The 21,640-nt window shown below is 42.2% G+C and overlaps 1 protein-coding gene across 2 annotated transcripts in view; it reads left to right on the top strand.

The window, feature by feature from the left end:
• LOC135109274 (nephrin-like) overlaps positions 1-21,640 on the top strand; it is a 123,206-nt gene that overhangs the window by 60,594 nt on the left and 40,972 nt on the right. For both annotated transcript variants that reach the window (XM_064020558.1, XM_064020559.1), the window contains exons 4-5: positions 17,065-17,273; positions 18,727-18,849. In XM_064020558.1, coding sequence (XP_063876628.1) covers positions 17,065-17,273; positions 18,727-18,849 — 332 coding nt within the window. The remainder of the gene's footprint in view (positions 1-17,064; positions 17,274-18,726; positions 18,850-21,640) is intronic.

Genomic DNA, 21,640 nt, shown 5'->3' with positions numbered 1-21,640 from the left:
AAAGATAATAAAGTGATGAAGAATTAGAAAGTTATGAAGAGACGGAAAGGAAAAAAACCTAGGGACATAGGAATGGGAAAAAATTTGTCCTGAAATGGAAAATAAGTTGATAATAAAAAATGGAAGATAAATAAATCGAGAAGGGGGAAAAAAAAAGTGGATGGGAATACGGAAAAGGAGAAAATTTTTGACCCAAAACAGAAAATAAAAAAAAATCAAAATAACAGCAAAATATACTAGACAGAGAAAAGAAAATGGAAGTGAAATTTATGAACAGAAGGAAAGGAAAATAAAGTAATACAAGATATACAGAGAAAAGAAAAGCATGAATGGAACAGAAAATATGAAGAAAAAAAAACAGAAATAAGAGTAAAATCAAATATTAAAAGGGGTTAGACAACTAAATATCGACCCAGACAGCCTGTGAACCTCGTATTTAAATAGACAGAAACCTCGAGGGAAGAAGAAGCATTTGTATTCGAATTTCGTATCGAAATACATTCAAATACAGCGCTGCCGGGTATTCGTATATATACATTCGAATTATTGTTATTAGAAATCGATACATTTATATTCCTATTCGTACACTTGCACAAAGTATTCGAGTTTCCAGAATAATAAGGCAGAGAATTGCTGTCTTACTACTACAAATAATCATTCGTTAGGCCGCTGGCTTTAAATTGAACGAGAGAGAGAGAGAGAGAGAGAGAGAGAGAGAGAGAGAGAGAGAGAGAGAGAGAGAGAGAGAGAGAGAGAGAGAGAGAGAGAGTAACAAAGATAAACAGAAAGACAAAGAGAAACAGACAGACAGACGCAAAGGGACAGAAACACACAAATACAGACTGACAGGCAGACAGACACACGCATACACAGACAGACAGAAAGGAAAAGACTGCTTGAAATTGCCAGATAAGAAAAGTGGGTCTCAGAAATAGGGATATGAGAACCGGAGTGGGAAAAGACGTGAGAGGGAAGAAAGAGAGGACGTGACGAAGGGAGATAGGGATGAAGGGTGCAAAGAGGGAGGAGGGAAAGGAAGGAATGAGGGGACAGAGATGAAGTGACAAAAGGACAGAAGGATGAAAGTGATACATGGCGAGAGGAATAAAGGGATGAAAGGAAAGACACAATAAGGATAAATGGTTGAGAAAAGGAGAGGGAGAGAAAGAAAAATAAAGGAACAAAGGGAGAAAGGAAGAGAAAGAGTATATAGGACAAAGAGATTAAGGAAAATTGAAAAAAAATAAGAGAGAAAGCGAGAAAGACAAGGGAAATTAAAAGGACACAGGGAGGAAGGGAGACAAAAGTTAAAGGGACAAAGGGAGAGAGGGAGGAAGCAGGGAGCGATAAGGAGGATCATATGCATGGATAACCTGAGTGAGTGGAAGATGAACCGAGTGAGAGACAGACATTATGCAGGAGAGGAAGGGCGCGTGAGAGAGAGAGAGAGAGAGAGAGAGAGAGAGAGAGAGAGACGAGAGAGACGAGAAAAACAAGACGACACAAGACAACACAACACAACACAACACACACACAAACTTACCTCCTCACCAACTCGTAATTAAAAACGGAAAGGAGACGAGGGAGAAATAAAAAAAAAAAATTAACTGACTGAATATGTAACAACAATAAAGCATAGGGGGGTCAGAAATGAATCTCCATACACTCCATCCTTGCACATTGATCACTATGCAAATCCCTGAGCGTTGAGTTATCGGTAAAGAGGGAGAGGGGGATGATGGTGAGCCTTGGTGGGTTGATTGAAGAGCAAACTGGAGTGATAGGTCAGGTGTGGTGGGGGAGGAGGTGGCGAGATTAGGTTGGAGTGATGGAGGGATGAGGTTAGGGTGAAAGGATGTGATGGGGAAGAGACGCACCATCACCGGTTAACGAGAATTGGGCTCAGTCAGGTGAGGGTCAGGTCAGGTAGGGATGGGATGCGTGCGGGGTTATAGGCCGTGATCTTAAACGTTTTGTTCTCTCATAGGGATTGCTTTCAAAGGCCACAGAAATGATGGGTCGGGATACCTGCTTGGCTTTTCTCTCTCTCTCTCTCTCTCTCTCTCATAAGTGGTACGGAATTCTTGTTAACTCCTCCAGTGTTATGAACGGATGAAAATATTGTGTTGCAAGTTTAAGGTAAAATCGACAGCAAAGGGATGGAATAATGGAGAAATGCAAATCTTCTGGTGCCTACTGTTTCATTTTGTCTCTGCACACTGTCTCAGGTAACTCAGATGACGTGAACAGTGTGTCAAACTGCCATTAAAGTCATGAAAACACGCTTGAAAACCCCGAATAACTTTCACTATGTCCTGCTGAAAGTGAACAAGATGCCATAAGAATTGAGAGTACGGACCATCAATAAGTAGGCATGACAGTAGTGTATAAACAAACAATATTTCTACCACTGCTTAGAGTCAGGTAGAACAGACCGCTGCGTTATAAAAGGTCATAATAGTACTATATATAAAGATTACACTTCTATCTTTAGTGACAGTCAGATAGGAGGGATAGCCGGATTACGAAAGGCTATACCAGTACTAGTTAAGCTGTAATCATATCCTTGGTTTGGCTCAGGTGAAACGGAGAGCTGGATTACAAGAGGCCACAGCAGTAGTGACATTTCTATCTTCATCCACAAAATAAATATATATGTTTCATTTATATATTTAGCAAGTCAGATGATATAAGGACCCGGATTACAAGAGGCCAAAACACTGGTTACACTGACTAAGCTACATTTCTATCCTTGGTTAATATCGGCGCCTAGAAGATAAAGACCTGACGATCTCCCATGTTGCAGCAGGGGCGGAAAGCGAGAGGACGTTCCTATGAGGGGAATAATACAATGGCCGGCACGTCTCCTCCATCATTAGAGGAGTTGATGGTGTTCCTGCTCAATTAGGAAGGGAACAGAAGGTGATCGCTGCTGCTACCTGCGCGCCAGACACCGCCTCTCGTTTTTTGATGCTATCCCCCTTCAGCATAAAAGGACAAAGTTGCTGATCCGTAAATCGAGAAACTGACTAATAACGTAACAAACTGACTGATAATTAACTGATATTGTCATCATTGCAAGAGTCCATTCAATTTCAACACGATATTATGAAATTCCACGTTTATTAAAGCTTCTCTTCGTATGAACATTGACAACATTAAAACATTAGAAAATAAGAGACGATAAAGAAGCCAACAATCGTATTTGTTTCCACCTATCATCCATATAAATATTACACACCTCTGCAGATGGAAAGAAGAGGAGGGATTCTATAAAACTTGCCTGTGTCCACTTATCACCCACATCCATATGAATAAACACTGCTTATTGCCACTATCATCTCTAACTATATAAACAAACACTACCACTATTCACCAATGCAGAAGAGGAAAAACTCTATTAAACATGGCTATTTATGTCCACCTATCACCTCTATACATATGAATGAATACTACGAGTACTTAATACACTCCACAGGGTTATTAAAAATGAGTCCTAAGATTCAAAATACAGTGATAAATTTGCGACCCATCATTTCAAATCACCGGTAAACATCTTGCACCTCCAGTCGCTATAGGATGTACACGCTCTCACCCAACTGTGAATGTCAAGCGCTGGAGGACAGTTCTCTCCTACTAAGTCTTCGATAACTGTCACGTTTCTCTGCTGTTGAAATGATTCCCCAAGACCCTTTCCCCGAGGACGAAGGGAAATCAGTCAGTGTATATCACGGTAATAAATAGCAAGCGAAGTGGCTATTTCTACCTGACACTTAAAAAATACTGTGGCATTACTTACAGGGGACGGCGCGTGAACTGGACTGTACATCGCTCTTCTACGTCAAAGTCCGCCAGGAAATTAATTATACATGTGGTGAATAATGAAATAATAGTTTGCTGCGTGTTACAGAGGATGGTGAATGGTGAAAGTATGGTTTGTAATAGTAGTAACAATGGTAGAGATGATTGTAGTAGTAGTAGTGGTAGTAGTAGTAGTAGTAGTAACTCTTCCATAACACAGCAATTATCAAAACACACACAGCATTCGAGTATAGAAAAGACACAAATGACCTAACCCAGCTTTAACCCCTAAACTTGGGTACAAATATAACAAAAGAGAGTTTCAACGTGGTGCCATATAAAGCAGTATTGCCTAAACTGGTCCAAAACCGCGATATCGACAGCTTGTGACCGAGGACAAAAAGTGGCTGGAGGGAACTGGGGGCTCATGTTGCACTGAGGTCACGGCTGCTGTCCCCTTGCCTGCAGAGTGGCTGGTGAGCTGCCCTCGAGCACTAATGACGCAAGACTAAGCATCACAATCTCTAATACTAATGAGAACTAGTATCACAAGCAAGACTCAACTCGAACGCTAATGAGAACGAACGATTGAATTTGATCTTGCTACCGTCTAAGGAGTTTATTTCTTCTACTGATTCTTTCACATATCCTTCCTTAATCGAAAGCCACTCTGACATTTTTCCTTTTGTTTAACAGCTGTCTCTGAACATTATACAATCTAAACACTGGGGAAAAGCTCGCTCTTTTAATCCTTTTATCATTGCTGGTTTTATCATTGGTGATTTTAAAGATTATGTACAGTTGCTTGAGTTTTGTTAAATGTCGCATACCGAAGTTAAAGGGACATGGATAGCACAGCCAAATTACACGTAGATTTTTCATTCGGGTTCCATGTAAGAGAAACTAATTAAGGCAAGACGTGTATCAGTTTGGAAATAAATACAGAGAGTAAAGGCAGTAAATTAATTAACTCTTTTGAATCTCATTTTTCTGAGTGGCACTGTAATGGGGGTCTTTTTTTTTTTTTTCTTTCTCTTCTTGCTCTGTTTCCCTGACGTGCAAAAAGAAGCCTGAAACTAAACAGAAAAAAAAAAAATGTGTAATAATCTAAAAAAACTAATTGAAAAAAGCTGTACAGTGGTTTTGAAATATACAGAAACTGACTTTGTGTTACGGCTTTAAAAATACACGAAAAGGGATAAAAAAAAAAGTGTGTAGCAATCTGAAACTACATAAAAAAAAGAAACTAACATTTAGAAAAGAAACGAAAAAAGGCTGAAGAAAATGTACCAAAAAATGTGTGTAGCAGTGTGATCATGGCACAAAATTCAGTGTGTACGTGAATGTTTGTCCCGCATTATGACCGAGCTGGTGCAAGAGAGGATCCCGCCACGCTGACCAGAAAAAAAAAAAAAACTTCGGGCCAAGATAGAAAAAAAAATTAAAAGAAAAGAAAAAAGACGACATGATAAAAAGAAGAAAAGTCATTCCATTTCCACACACAAAAAAGGGGAGCGTTAAAGGGCCGTGAGAAAATTAATCACCATGCGTTTTTTACAGAGCCAAATGAGGAAATTCCAGACAGAAATTAGTAATCTGGTTTTTTGCTCTGAAATAAAGTAAAAAAAAAAAAAAAGAAAAAGAAAAAGAAAAAAAAAAGACGAAAATGGGGAGAGAGAGAAAACAGAAGATAAAAACAAACCAAGCTATAACAATTGGGCAGGAAATACTCATGTTGTTAAACTTCATATAAAAAGGAAAACAGGAAAACAGGAAATAAAAGGAAACGAGCTATAACAATCTGGCAGGGGATACTCATGTAGTTAAACTTTACACACACACACACACACACACACACACACACACACACACACACACACACACACGGAGAAAAAAAAAACAAGCCCCATCAAATTTCTTCACAATTAACCAACAAGTAACAGTAAAATCAATCAAAGGGGACTTGGGTGATCTGAGTGGGTGATCTGACTCAAGTAACCTTCTCCTTACTCACAAAAATACAGTGGAAACAAAAGAGAGAGAAGGGGGGAAAGATAACGAAGCGCACCACAAAAGTTGGAAGGAACTTAGATTAGACTCCCCACCTGAGCTTCCTCGTTCGTAAACAATGAATATTTGTGAGATTCTTTGCGTGACAATGAACGTGCAACAGGTGAGGGAGAGAGAAAGGGCAGGTAATTATCATCAGACGTGAAAAAAAAAAAAGTGGCTCAACAGGGTGAAGAAGGGTGTACGACTGAAATGGGATTGACGAAGCAGAAACATACAATAGAACCGCAAGAAAAAGGCTCATTCGAAACAGTCAACACGTAGAGAAACGCAAGGAGCTGAGGAGCTGAGGAGGAGAAGAAGAAGAACAAGAGCAAGAAGAACAAGAACAAGGACGAAGAGGATGACGAAGAACAAAAAGAACAAGAAGAACAAGAATAAGTTTATCCCACAATACTGGACAGGTAGAGTACAAAATGAAACACGACTAAACAATACGAGAGGAAGAAGGAAAAACACCTGGGAATTATGGAGAAAGACCCAAACAAACAACAGCACTGTCGCTAATGTTGAGAATCATCCCACACACAAACTTTGCAAGTGTTTGTACCAAGAGGTGGTGGTGGTGGTGGTGGTGGTGCCTCTCCCTCCCTAAAAAGCACCCCTCAAGAACCGCCCACACCCACACTCCGCCCTCCACACACACACACACACACACAAACACACACACGAAAGAGAGAGAGAGAGAGAGAGAGAGAGAGAGAGAGAGAGAGAGAGAGAGAGAGAGAGAGAGAGAAACTTAATAAAACCTGTGAGACCCTCCATGAAATCAGTAATTCTAAGTGGTGATGGCCGTGTGTGTGTGTGTGTGTGTGTGTGTGTGTGTATGTGTGTCTGTGTGTGTGTGTGTAGCAACCGCAGCACCAAAGACCACCACCACCACCACCACCACCGTCACCCTCCCCCTTCCCCCATTTCTCTCTCGTCCAATGAAAACACTGAGTACTCCATAGCGGGACACGGGAGTTCAATGCTACCACCACCGCCTTCGCCTCCGCCCAGCAAAGTTTCGGTGAGATTATTTCAGCGTTTGAGTAATAGCCGCGTCTCAGGTTCAATTTACGAGCAAGAAAGGACTCGAGACTCTCATAAAACTTCGCTGCTCGTTTGTCTCCCGGAGCTGCGAGTTAAAAGCTTCCGCGTTTAATACAAATTTTCGCGAAGAAGATGAATTATGCGAAGGGAAATACTGGCATTATTATTATTTACTTGGGAGGCAGGCAGGCAGGCAGGCAGGCAGGCAGGGAGGGAGGCAGGCAGGGAGGGAGGGAAGGAGAGCCGGCGATCAACTTCAATAAATAGACGCGAAGGATTATGCAAAGATTAGTTGCCTCGGCTATGCCTGTGGTCGGGCTGGATAAAGCCTGGTTGAGTTTAAGTTGGGTTTGGTGTCTATCTGTCTAGTATCTGGCTATTTATCTACTTGTCTATCTATCTATATGCCTACCTTCCTACCTATCTATCTATTTATCTATCCATCTATTTATTATAAGCAACTTAACCTTACCTAATCAAAGCAAACAAACAAACTCAAGCAAACCAAACTTAACCTATTCTAACTGGCATCACTCACGTACGACTGGCAATACAGCAGATGTGATAATAAGTAGAACTGTTAGGTTAAGTTAGCTTATACTCGTAACACTAGACAAAGACACAGGCAGACAATAATAAATCGAATTTTTAGTATTACACAATATAAACGGGAGAGAATGCGAGGATAGATAGAAGAGACCAGAAGACACGTGTAGACGAAACTGGAGAGATGCACGGCGCAGGCAAGCAAGGGATAACGAAAGGGAATGAGAGAGGCACGTAATATCATACCGATTTTTACATGGAACATAAAGACAAGGATGAGAAAGAATGGTGATGCAATAGCGAGTCTGAAAGGAATGTAGGAACATGCGAACGAACCGGAACGGAAGAAAATACTGTGGTGACTTAATTATAAAGGCAAAGGTGCCCATGATGGAAAGGTAATGCTATTGTGACGTGGAAACACACACACACACACACACACACACACACACACACACACAGAATCACTACATTGCTAATAAATTAATAAAAACAAAAAAGTCAACCTTCAGCCTCTCACAAAGACTGGAAATAAGAAAAAAAACATCATCACCCATTTTGTTAGAAGCTGAAGGAGGCCAAAAGATAAGGCACTAAATGGGAGAAGGGCTCTGTAGATAATGACTGTGATACTACTGATGATAATAGTAATACAGTGAAAAATAGAACATTATAGAACAAATTAATCTTGCTACGGTGTACAAAGAGAGTTTTATGACACAAAAAAAGGGCTAAGAATATATCGCAGTGTAGAATGACTGAAAATAATGAAGAGTTGTGAAGATAGAGGGAAAGACACGGAGACAGACAGAATGATTATATCTTTCTAAAGGGTGCCTGCAAGTTTTAATTTACGGCACAGAAAAAAATTGAAAAAAAGTAGATCTAAAAACAATCATATGGCATTACTGTGAAATAATAACAATAAAAAAGTAGTGCAAACAGAGGAAAGGGTCTATAGAGGAATGAAATACAAAAAAAAAAAAAAAATATCAAGAACTTTTAATTTACGAGAAAAAAAAAGTAGATACAAAAAAAGTATAGCCTTACTGTAAAATGACTGAAAATAATGAAAAGCAAGTACAGACACAGAACAAGAGAATCAACACACAAAACAATTACCAAAAAAAAAAAAAAAAACACCAAGAAGTTTGAATTTATGGCACAAGAAAGTAGATAAAAAAAAATAAAAAAAACAGGCAAACTACTGTCGAATGATAATAACCAAGACTACCAAAGACAGAGGGAGGGATCCACACAAAACAAATACATCTTTCCAAAGAGTACCAACAAGGAGTTTGAGGAGCCTCGAGGCGGGACCAAAAGCTACTCGAACTGGAAAACTCGCGTCCAAGGAGCAGGAAGCATTGGGTGCACCGCGAGAGAGGAAGACGGAGTGAACAAAGCCAGAAATCTCTAACTTGTCCGCAGAATATTAAGAGGCTTTGGCGGGACTCGAACTCTCCTGATGAACCGAAGATGGAGTGGTGTGCTGAGAATACCGCAAAGAGAGAGAGAGAGAGAGAGAGAGAGAGAGAGAGAGAGAGAGAGAGAGAGAGAGAGAGAGAGAGAGAGAGAGAGAGAGAGAGAAAATAAATACTAGATAGACAGAGAGGGAGACAGACGTGTAGACAGACACAGACAGACAGACAGACAGACAGACAGACAGACAGATAGACTTAGACAAACATGCAGACAGACACACGGACAGACAGACAGGAAGCAGCAATATTACTGATCATAAATGCAAAACTACAACTAGACTAACAATATTTACAACCTCCTCCTTTTCCCAACACTGTGTCCAAGAAAAAGAAAAAAAGTACCACAAAATCTTTTCAGGCACTTCAGAGACTCAAAGAAGGAATTCCCAGCTTGATCTTGTACTTTTCATTCCCATTATTCATACATGAAAACAGCATGAAACTGTACTTCAATCATGTCTCAGCAAGCTTTAATATTTCATGAACAGATCAAATAAAGAGTTCGATAGGACATGAAACACACTCCTTGTTTGAGGCACAGACCATCTTCTTTAACACGTATTGGGTGCTTGGCCTGCTTCTGTATTTCCTCCTACCTCTGATTCCAACTGTTTCAGGAGGGAGGTTTCAAGCCAATTCTCAGATTTTTGTACGATAACTGTTTAACTACATTTTATTGGGACCAGGTCATTCAGAGGGTCTTTTCTTTATCACTTTTGTTGTTGTCTTAGCCGGTACCCCTCTGACGTAAAAGGACGGTTAGAATCACCTTTCCATACGCGACAGAAATACAGAAGCAGCTTTCATGTACCGGGAAATTACTAAATAGGTCGTGGTCAACTTATTCTTTATACCTTTATTGTTGTTGTTGTTGTTGTTGTTGTAAGCCAGTACCTCTCACGTAAAAAAAAAAAAAAAGGACACTTCGAATCACCTCTACATACGCGACGGAAATACAGAAGAAATTATCGTACACCTACTAAACAGGTTATAATCAGTTTTATGTACACATCCTCCCTCCCCCTCAAGTGCCCAAATTGCAACTTTTAACCGGAAATATTAGATGCGTCACTCATTCCTACTACATATATGATGACGTGTGCTCCTCCCCTCGAACACAGACGCCTGATTGTTTCGACACGAGGCTCAAATTTCCTCATTTACATCAGGTAATTACAGTATTTTCAGGTGTACATGAAGTGTGTCACATTTCACCCAAGCATAAATAGAGTGTATGCAATTAGCAACCTTATAAACATTGGTGCTTCTGAATGAACATTTATAAATACTAATGGAAAGAGGATGAGTGTTTATGTGTGTGTGTGTGTGTGTGTGTGTGTGTGTGTGAGAGAGAGAGAGAGAGAGAGAGAGAGAGAGAGAACCACAATGACCCGCACATCTTAAAGTATAAACACACACAATTCAAACAAACATCATCAAAAGAAAGAAAAACAAAAAAACAACGTGAAACACATGAATGAATAAACAAATAACTTAACAAAAAAACAAAGTACACGCCCCGCAAACACACAACTTTCGAATACGTACCAAAAAAACAAAACCTTTTCTTTCATTCTCCTTTCTTTTCCTTCCTGACACGGTATCAAAACTTGCAGGGGGTTCTCAGTCTGATCCCTCTTACCTTTCTTTTCTGGCAACACTGTACACGCCGACATGTTTCCTGGTGCCCCTGCATTAGTGGCATTTTTTGTTACAGTATTACTAGTAGAAGGAGGAGGAGGAAGAGGATGAATACAACGGAATACAAAGGAAGAAAAACAGTAACAGACCTTGTGATTGTTACTAAGCTGTCTGTGTGACGACCCTTTACTAATTACTATTGGATGAAACACAATAGCTGAGTAAAAGACTCCTAAAAGCGAAGTAGGAGGAGAGGAGGAGGAGGAAAAACTATTGATATTATAAAAGCAACAAGGTAATTTTAGTAGTAGTAGTAGTAGCAGTAGTAGTAATAGTAGTAGCACCAGTAGCAATAGTAGTACTTTTAAAACTAAACCCTTTCCACACACACTATAGTGAAACGCACAGCTCCCACTTCACAACAGCCCTCCTGTTTTTCATCCCCCTTTCTCAAGTAACGGCTACGTAATCCCACGCATCGCACGTAACTTTCTACACCTCTTCATTTCCCCGCAAGCCTCTCAACGCCCCACTTTTAGCAATTTTCCTTATCGACCTTAGCTCTTTTTTTTTTTTTTTTTAGTCTTTTATCTCTCTATCCACGCGAGTTGTTACCGGTTCTCTTTATTACTTTCTCTCTAGACACTCGGCAAAAATACTCACATCCACTTCCCTTTCATCACAATTTTACACGCCAATATTCTCCAGTTCTATCCCCGAGTAATCTCCGCCAATGGTTTTATTACCTCGCACGTGTAAGTTATTTCCATATTATTTCGTTCTGCTTTCTCGCTCTCTTGTTATTGTTTTTTTTTTTAGTCTAATCTTTCATGACTCTCTTTGTCTGAGTAATTGTTTGTTTCGCTTTTTCTCTTTAATGATTTTTATTTTCTTTACATCTGTTTGTTTGCGTCTCTCTCTCTCTCTCTCTCTCTCTCTCCTCTTCTCTCCTCTCTCTCCTTCCTCTTCTCCTCCTCTCTCCTCTCTCTCTCTCTCTCTCTCTCTCTCTCTCTCTCCTCTCTCTCTCTCTAGAAAGGCTTCCATACTTCAACACTATACTTTAAAACTCTTCCTCTTTATAAATAACACACTATATACCCTTGTTTTCATTTTGCAGGCTACTCTATCTACACCTCCCTCTCATTCCTCTTTAACGTTTTGCGGATCAAGCTCCATTTTTCACCTTTATCATTATCAGGTATTGGAGATTCATTCAGCTACAATCTACTAGTTATTACTTTGCACATTTATCTACGTATCTATCTATCTCAAACTCTGAATCACTCTTTTGGTCTCTTTTTTTTGTGTGTGTGTTTAGGTACTGGCAACTCAGTGGGCTTTTTTTTTTTTTTTTTTACATGAATTTCTTTGCCCTTGGCCAGTACTCTTACATAAAAAAGGCTATATTCATAATTTTTGTTTGCTTTCTTTTATCTACTCAAGTAATCTTTCATAAAAATCAACTATATTCATCACTTTTGTTTAGTATTTATCATCTACTCACCTAATTTTTCGTGAAACAAACTATATCAATCACCCTCACTTTAGCATGTTACCATCTACTCAACTAATCTTTCATAAGCAAACTATATTTCACCACTTTTGTTTACCACCTACTATCTACTCATTCACTTAAACTGCCAACTAATATATTTTCCAACTCTATTCCTACCCTGGTGAACAAAACATCCATTCCCGCGTCTGTTAACAAATCCTCCTTCTCTACATCCACCCACTGGACACTCTGAGCCTTCATTCACTCCGGCCACTTCCTATGCACCAGTTACTCAGTCCATTCTGTTCAGCCCAGCCAGTGTCTCCTACTCTTGTATTCACTTCTCCTATTACAATACCTCTCTCTGTCTCTCTCTCTCTCTCTCTCTCTCTCTCTCTCTCTCTCTCTCTCTCTCTCTCTCTGAAGTGGACTTACACTCCCAAAGCAATTCCCAGAAACTTTCTTTATCTCTCTCTTTCTCTCTCTCTCTCTCTCTCTCTCTCTCTCTCTCTCTCTCTCTCTCTCTCTCTCTCTCTCTCTCTCTCTCTCTCTCTCTCTCTCTTCTTCCACTTCCAGATCCGCAAACACTGAATGGTCTCCTTGTCTCCCTGTACGTAACTCGGAAATAGTAAATGCGCCCAACTACTGGTATTAGTGAAAGTTATAATAACAAGAACGACAACAACAACAACAACAACAACACAAACAATAACAACACCAACAACACCACTACTACCACCACCACCACAAACAACAACAACAACAACAACAACAACAATCACGATCTTCTTGAAACAGTACAACAAATTTATCCCCTCCCCTCCTCGCCAACCCCCCAAAAAAAAAAACTATTGTACCTACATATAAAAAAAAAACAAACAAACAGGAAAAGGAAAAATACAATATACCATGTAACCACCCCTGTACCCTCCTCCCACCCACCACAGTACCTGCAGAGACACGCTTCCCCCCTCCCCAGCAAGAGTAAGCCCTCAGTGAATCTCCCCAGTATTACCTGCACCTTCATTCCTGCCGTGATAAATTAGAAAGAGACGTGGCGCGGCGAGGAGGAAAAGATGAGAAATGAGTTGTAGCGAAGCAAGTCCCTTCGTCACTAATTACCACGCACGATACAAAGCTCACTTGCCCGCCGTGTTCTTTAGTACCGACTGCATGTCCCACGCCCTCCCGGTCCTCCCACGCTCCTCCTAGCCCCTTCCCAGCTCTTCCCATGTACCTCCCGTCTCCCTCCCGGCTTTCTCAATCTCGCCCCGCCCCTCCCCGGCCTCCACCCAGTCCAGGAAGCGGCGACAGACACAACAAGTCACGTCTATTAGCTCTTGCGAAACTAAAATTTATTAATTTCCACCGAGCGTTCTCACACACACACACACACACACACACACACACACACACACACACACACACACACACACACACTGCTAAAACTACTGCCAAAGAACAAGTCAAGCTTATTTCTCTCAAGGCAAGGCAAGACAAAATGTTACGTTCGATAGCATCTTTACACAGCAAGAGTGGAACTAATCAGAGAGCGCAGGACAAATCTGGGAGAAATATCAAGTCCATTACTGGCAGCCTCCCTCCCTGGGCTTGGCAAGACGGATGGAGGAGGGACGAGTGCGTAAGAAACCCCACAGCAGCGAGACCTGAGGGTGGAAGTGGCACGGAGTTAACGAGTTTGGAAGATAAGTAGGAGAATAAATACCAGCAGAAGGTGGGGGCACGCGAGGCAGCAAGGCAAGGGAAGTGCTGGAGGAGGGAAGCTAATGAGAGGATGAGAGGCTAAGGTTCTGATTCTATACACTAGTGCTGAGTGAGTGAGTGACTGAGTGAATGCCAGCACCTTCCTGTCTGGTTCCTGAGGTGCGTCTTATACTGCTTACAAATCTTTTTGACGTATCAGAATAACAAGTACAGATGACACTAAGAATAATAATGTAATATCAATACGTGTTATTAATATGTATGGCAGAAGTACTATGAGCGTTTGACCCCTATCTCTCTGTGTGTCCCTCTCTTTCTGTCAAGCACCCACCCGCACCACACACACACACACCCAGACACCCACCCACACCCACACACACACACACACATAAAAGACAGAGGGAGAGACAGACAAATTGACAGAAAAAGAGACGGCAGAGGTAGCACCGGAGACACAGAGGAAGGAGGCCAAGGAAAGCGGAGGTGAGCGGAGGGAGAGGAGGAGAGTTATGGTGAGAGGAAGAGAAGGGGCGGCGCGGAGAGATAAAGGAGGCAAAAAAGTAAGCACGGAGAACTAATAGAAGGACAGGAGGAGGAGGAGGAGGAGGAGGAGGAGGAAAAGGAGGAGGAGACAGACAGAAAAGAATGGGAAATTTCTCTCTCTCTCTCTCTCTCTCTCTCTCTCTCTCTCTCTCTCTCTCTCTCTCTCTCTCTCTCTCTCTCTCTCTCTCTCTCAGGCTTCTACACTTAATCTCTGAGTACAATAGGAAGCACCATCAAGTCATCTGCTTTTTAGGTACAATGAATTCAGTACTTAAACGTTCGTATCATTTCAAGGTATTTAATCAGTTAATTCTTCCCTCTTTTTCTATTCACCCTTCCGGTAAACAAAAGGTTCACTAATCCTTCCCAATGTTTTACTAAGGATGGAATCAATTTTCGTTACATTTCACTGGTGTTTTCATAATGCCTTCCTCTCACACACACACACTCTCTCTCTCTCTCTCTCTCTCTCCGTCTGTCTGTCTGTGTGTATGTCTCTTTGTCGTGGCATGCAGACCAAGGCTAGACTGAATATTAAAAGCTGAGTAATTATAGAGAGCAATTATTGTCACATCTTCATTCATATTTCTGAAGAATTAATGAGGTGGAGTGAGGGAGAGAGAGAGAGAGAGAGAGAGAGAGAGAGAGAGAGAGAGAGAGAGAGAGAGAGAGAGAGAGAGATTTAAAAAGAGAGAAAGACACATTGAAAGCTTAAAACGTTTCTCTCTCTCTCTCTCTCTCTCTCTCTCTCTCTCTCTCTCTCTCTCTCTCTCTCTCTCTCTCTCTCTCTCTCTCTCTCTCTCTCTCTCTCATTGTTATTACCCTAGATCCTACTTCTAACTAATCGCTTTAATTTAAGAACTAGCAAATTAGCTAAGTAATTCCCTCTCCCTCTCTCTCTCTCTCTCTCTCTCTCTCTCTCTCTCTCTCTCTCTCTCTCTCTCTCTCTCTCTCTCTCTCTCTTTCTCTCTCTCCACCACAAATTCCTTACTTCACTTTACTCCTTTTCCTCTCTCAATCTTTTAACCTCCAAAGTCCTTCCTTCACCCCTTTCCTCTTTTTCTCTCTCTCTCTCAGCTCCCTCCCCCACTCCTTCCCTCTCTCACCCCTTCCACAGAAGTCACTCAAACTCTTCACTTTAACAGCACAAACCTGCTCTCTTCACCGAGTAAAACTTTCTCTCTTTTCTCCTCCTGTCTTTTTTTCTCTGTCTCTCTCTCTTTTCCTCTGTTATTGCTTTTTTTTCTCCTAACCCCAAACGCGTCTTTTAACACCTTCTCTTTCTCCTCTTTTTTCTTCCTCTTCCTCTTCTTTTTTCCCTCTGTCTAGCTTTGCTGTTTATAGTTTATCAGTCTGAAGTAGAAAGCATCGTTACAATAAATACGCTTTCTTTTATCTCTTCTTTCTGTTTCACATTATTCTTAGTGACTTGCTGTTCTTCTTCCTTAGTGTTCCAGTGTAATCCTCTTCCTCTTCCTCTGTTTTGTCTTACCATGATTTTTCTCCTCTTCTACGTCCTCTTTCTTTTGTGTTTTCTTCTCGTATTTCTTCTCTGTCTCTCGGTCCTCCTTCTTCCTCTTCTCTTTTTCTTTCTCCTCTTTCTCTATCGCCTCCTCCCTCTCCTTCTCTTCCTTCTCCTTCTTCTCCCTCTCTTCCATTTCCACTTTCTTTCCTGTCTCCTCCTTGTATTTTTTGTCTCTCCTCCTTCTTCTCCACCTCCTCCTCTTCCTCCACATCCTCTTTCTCTGTCTCCTTGTTTATCTCCTCCTTTGTCTATCATGCCCCTCCTCCTCCTCCTCCTCCTCCTCCTCCTCCACTTCCTCCTGCTCTTCTTCGTCTTCCTACTCCTCCGTCAGAAACGAGGTTAAATTATCCAGCACACGGGTATTCTGTTACTATTCCGACTTATGACGCTGACGGAGAGAAAGGCTTGTATGCCTCTCCTCCCTTCCACCTTCCTTCCTCTCTCTCTCTCTCTCTCTCTCTCTCTCTCTCTCTCTCTCTCTCTCTCTCTCTCTCTCTCTCTCTCTGCTTCCTCTTTTCCCTCACCCTTCCCTTCCTTTCCTTTCCTTTTCCCCACGATTCTACTCCCTCCCCACCTCCTCCCCTACTCCTCCCTCAGGCCCCTCGCTGCTCACACAACCATAAGTTAGTGCTGGAGGGGCTGGCACGAGACTGGGATGTACTGAGTGACCGCTTCATGCTGTCCTTTTTTTCTACTGTCCCTCTTTGTATGTGTGTGTGTGTATGTGTGTGTGTGTAAGCGTAAGGGTAAGTGTTGCTGTGAGAGGGTCCATTGTAGTGGTGTTTACGAGGGTTCCAACACCTAACTCCCTGGGTAACTGTTCTACCCTTGTAGTTTTGGTGGTACTGGCAAGGCGGGATCAGACGCGGTTAGGGATTGGCAGCTTAGACCCCCTTCAGATATATTTCTGTTTTTTTAGGCCAGACTTAAATAAAAGCTCTTAAGCTTCTACTTCTTTTTGTTTTTGATACGAGGAGGAGTAAGAGTTGGAGGTTATTGTTTTTTTTTTTTTTTTGTAGGAGAGGCAACAAAATTAAAAGGAAAAAAAGGCCCAGTGAGGTGCCAGACACCAAAGAGTCAGAAATGACAGTAAAAAAATTAGAGGATATCAATAAATACATACTTATCTATCCATCTACCCACCCACCCATCCATTCACCCATCCAGCCATCTAAACACTCCTCAACCTCTCCCAACAGATTGGACGAGCGGTGGCTGGGGCGGGGACGGGAGCGGCACTGGGCAGACCCTGAGGAGCTTGGGTCGCGCGCCAGCCTGGAGGTCGGGTCTTCTCCAGCCTTGCTCCGTGTCTCTCGCCTCCGCCTCGCCGACCAGGGCCTCTACACGTGCCGGGTGGACTTTAAACTGCAACCCACCAAGACGACACGAGTCAACCTTACTGTCGTGGGTATGTTGGTGGTGGTGGTGGTGGTGTGGGTGTAAGGGAGGAGAGTGAATGGAGATGAGGGAGAGAAAAGGGTGAAGAGAGAGAGAGAGAGAGAGAGAGAGAGAGAGAGAGAGAGAGAGAGAGAGAGAGAGAGAGAGAGAGAGAGAGAGAGAGAGAGAGATGAAACCAATAGTATCGTATACTTTCCACTTCCTTCCCCTTTCCACACACACACACACACACACACACACACACACACACACACACACACACACACACACACACACACACACACACACACACACACACACACACTTACCCTCCCTCTTCCCCTTCCCTCACCATCTATCACATCCCCTCCTCCTTCACACTCCTTCACAGCCTCCATTACCTCCATCACCCACCTCCTTCCTTCCATAACTCCCTCCCTCCTACATTCTTAACCTCCCTTCCTCCTCGGCTCCCTCCCTCCATCACAAAAGTCCCTGGCCTCCAACAAGACGTCACAAACACGCTCTGACCGCCTTAGGGAGAGAGAGAGAGAGAGAGAGAGAGAGAGAGAGAGAGAGAGAGAGAGAGAGAGAGAGAGAGAGAGAGAGAGAGAGAGAGAGATTACACAGATGTCCTTAGCTAAACTGTTTCTCGTGATTTGATTAATGAAAGCACTAAATTGCATCATCCTACACTGCCCCAGTCATCCTTCTCTTCCCTTCCCTTCCCTTCCCTTCCCTTCCCTTCCCCTCCCTTCCCCTTACTTCTTTCAATATCCTCACACAAATGGTAACAGCGATTATCCTCCTTCCCCTTGCCAGTTCTCAAATCCTCCTACTTCCTTTTCCTAATTCTCCTTCCATCCTTCCTTCCTTCCTTCCCTCCTTCCACTCGCCCTCGTCCTCTTTGCAGTGATGATAAACTATTCCTCCCCTCGCTTCCTTATCCATGCTAACTTGTCAAGCCTGTCTACCTACTCTACCGCCTCCTTTCTTTCCTCCCCATTACCCTCCCTCGCATTAGCCTCCCCACCCTCTCATTATTAACACAAATACCCCTGTGCATGTATCTCTCCCCTCCTCTCCCCGCGGCTAATCATCCCATTTCCACGAAAAATACATCGCAAACTCTCCCTATCATCTCTCCTTTCCGTTTACCTCCATTGCAGATTCCCTTTCCCCTGCCTCTCTCTTCCCTCTCCTCTCTCGCCCCGCAGCGCCGCCTCAGCAGGTGCTCGCGGACATTAGGGCGCTGGCTGGCCCCGCAAACACAAGTGCGGCTCGTTCCTGGGCTGCTCCAGTACAGGGAACCAATTACTGGGATGGTTTAATGGGCAATATTAACCTGGGATCGCTTGGGGGTATACTCAGTTCAGACCCGCTGCCGCCCCGTCTTGTCCCGCACACCACACAATGCTCAAAGTTTCTACCATTGTAATTTCGATACTTGGTTCTTATGCTGGTATGCTCTTCGTGTCCCTCAGTGCCTCCGGAGAGCGTGCGTGTGATGACCGGAGGAGCGGAGGGTGGCGGCCGCGTGGTGACCAGTGTGGTGGGGCCGTATCATGAGGGGGACATGCTGGTCCTCACCTGTGTGGCGCAAGGAGGTGAGTGTCGCCGTCTGTCTGTTTGTGGTTGCTTTATTAGTCTCTATCTGTTTATTTTTTCTTTGTTCTTGTCTTTCTCTACTTGCTTCTGTTTGTGTCTACTTTGTTTTCTCTGTTTGTCTCTGTGTGGGTGTTTGTGTGTCTGTCTTTTTTTTTTTGTATGTTTGTATGTTTTTCTCGTCTATCTCTGTCTCTCTGTGAATGTTTTCTGTCTATTTTTGCTTGATTCTCTCTCTCTCTCTCTCTCTCTCTCTCTCTCTCTCTCTCTCTCTCTCTCTCTCTCTCTCTCTCTCTCTCTCTCTCTCTCTCTCTCTCTCTCTCTCTCTCTCTCTCTCTCTCTCTCTCTCTCTCTCTCCCATATATATTACGGAGCATACTTTTTTTTCCCGGACACGAGAGATAGGATCGCGTCCCTCCTTCAACCCTCCCCTGCTCGGAAGGACTAAAAATAAAAAGAAATAAAATAAAATCAAGAAAACAAACCTCCAACAAATCCCTCCCCCCAAAAAAAGAGGAAAAGACCAAAAAAAGGAAAAGACCAAAAAAATACCATTTCCAAAAACACTCACTTTTCGCTCACACTCACACACCTGACTGCAATTTTACCACTTTTTACATCCTTTTTTTTTAAATATATTTTTCTTCCTTTATATATTGCTAGATTTTTTCTTTCTTTTCATTTTCTTTGCCGTTATTTATTGAATCGTTTGAACTCTCTTTCCTTTAGATGTAAGTCACCCGCACGTTCCTGGGCCAAATGCTATCACATGAGCCTTAATGGACGTGGCTTCAGTTTGTATCCCTCGTCTCGCCGCCTTGCCAACCTTTTTACTGAGTATACGTAATAGTGAGAAGTCTATAAACATACCATACTTCTATATCAATATTTCTTCCATACCACTATTCACCACTGCCTACTTTAAACCTTATTCCTCTGATCCGCGAAGACTACCTACCTACCTACCTAGCTAGCTACACACACACACACACACACACACACACACACACACACATTCCAGCCACGCACACAAGCCTTAGCAGGAAAGAAACTCACAAAACTTTGCATAAACGTCCCGAAAACAAACGTTAACTTTTCGAAACTTCACCACCAAACATTTCTTCTATTTCCATAAATCTTTCCTCTTTTTCTTTAAGAGGTTTGGCTAAGATCACGAAAAAAAAAAGAAGTAAATAGAACTGTTTAATACGCCACTCTCCCCTAAAAAAAATTATGAGTAAATCCCAAAACTATGAAAGCATATCCATAATTCAGACACAGATGAGGAGAGACGAGTTTTATCTTCATCTTTTTACGTGCTAAGAAATCTGACTAAGATTACGATAAAACAGATAAATAAATACACAAACCTAGACAATATACCACTCCCCTCCAAAAAAAGTTACGTATGAATCCCAAAACCCTCGAAATACCTCCATACTAATACACTAATAAGCTTCTCTTCCTTTCTCTCTTTTGATATTAATCGGATACGTAATCAGTACTACCCAAGCGTTACAAATAAGCAGAGAATGAGCGCTACTTACATGATGATCAGACGGAGATTAACAAGGGCTCTCTTTATTCTCCCCTGTGGCGACCAGCAGAGCGGCGCTGCGTCATGTGGGTATCCTGGTTGGGGAAAAGAGACTAGTGCATGGAAACAGACATATACATACGTACATACATACATAAATATTTAAATGAATGAATGAATAAATGAACAAGTAAATAAATAAACACGCATGTAAACTCAACACTAACGACACGATATAGTAATATAGCAAGGTCAGAGCCAACAGTCAAAAACACCACACATCCCTGCCACTGGTTTCGCCTCGTTCCCTGACATTCCAGTCCTCTGAGCAACCGGGAATCCACAAACTTCCAAAACCTCAAAGCGAACCGTCACCAGATCAAACGCAAAACTGAAAGAAAAACACAGAAACAGTAGGAGTGCAGAAACTTGCTTGCCTTCTGACGGAATAGGGTAGAGGACACTACCCCACCGTCAGAACCCCTTGCCACGTGTACACCCGGACCTTTTCAGACACAAGAACACAATAACGTCAGAAAATAAAGGAAGCTGCAAGAAGCCATCAGTCCTACACGTGGCAGTCCCTGTATGAAACCTGCCTACCTATCTCCACCTATCATTACCTTTCATGAATTTGTCTAATCTTTTAAAACCTCCCTAATGACTCAGCACCAACAACCTGACTACTGAGTCCATTCCATTCATCCACTACTCTTGCTATTCTCTCCATTCCATACCACTCTTGATCCGACCCACGATTCAAGTTGAGGCTAATGAGCAACATGTGGATGGCTAAAAACTACACTATGTTCGTAAAAGAGGAGGTACTGCGGCAATGGAGGCACGGATTTAGCGACCACTCCACCGTGTTGGGATTATTCAATAGTTACAGTACCACGGCATCAGTTTCACATGCTACAGAGGGACTGCCACGTGTAAGCCTGACGGATTCTTGCAGTTTCCCTTATTTTCTTATGTTAAAACTGTTTAATAACTCTATGTGAGGATTATTATGAGTTTAAAGAGCGTTTCCATAATTACAGTAACAGCTAACAAGGATTTTTCATCACTGACTGAAAATACTTATGAAAACGTGCCTAATCACCTCCTTGGTCTCTGAAAATAGTGATGATGAAAGGCAAAATAGTTTAAGAACCCAATCCCTTTTGCAGCGTGATGGAAACTGACGCCTCATTTCACTTTTAAAACATGGTTAACAGAAAGTAATTAGTTATGGCGTTGTTATTCGGTGAGCC

Source organism: Scylla paramamosain, chromosome 18, assembly GCF_035594125.1.
Source record: "Scylla paramamosain isolate STU-SP2022 chromosome 18, ASM3559412v1, whole genome shotgun sequence".
NCBI lineage: Eukaryota > Metazoa > Arthropoda > Malacostraca > Decapoda > Portunidae > Scylla > Scylla paramamosain.
The sequence above is the reverse complement of the archived record's forward strand: the minus strand, read 5'-3'. Positions and strand labels throughout refer to the sequence as shown.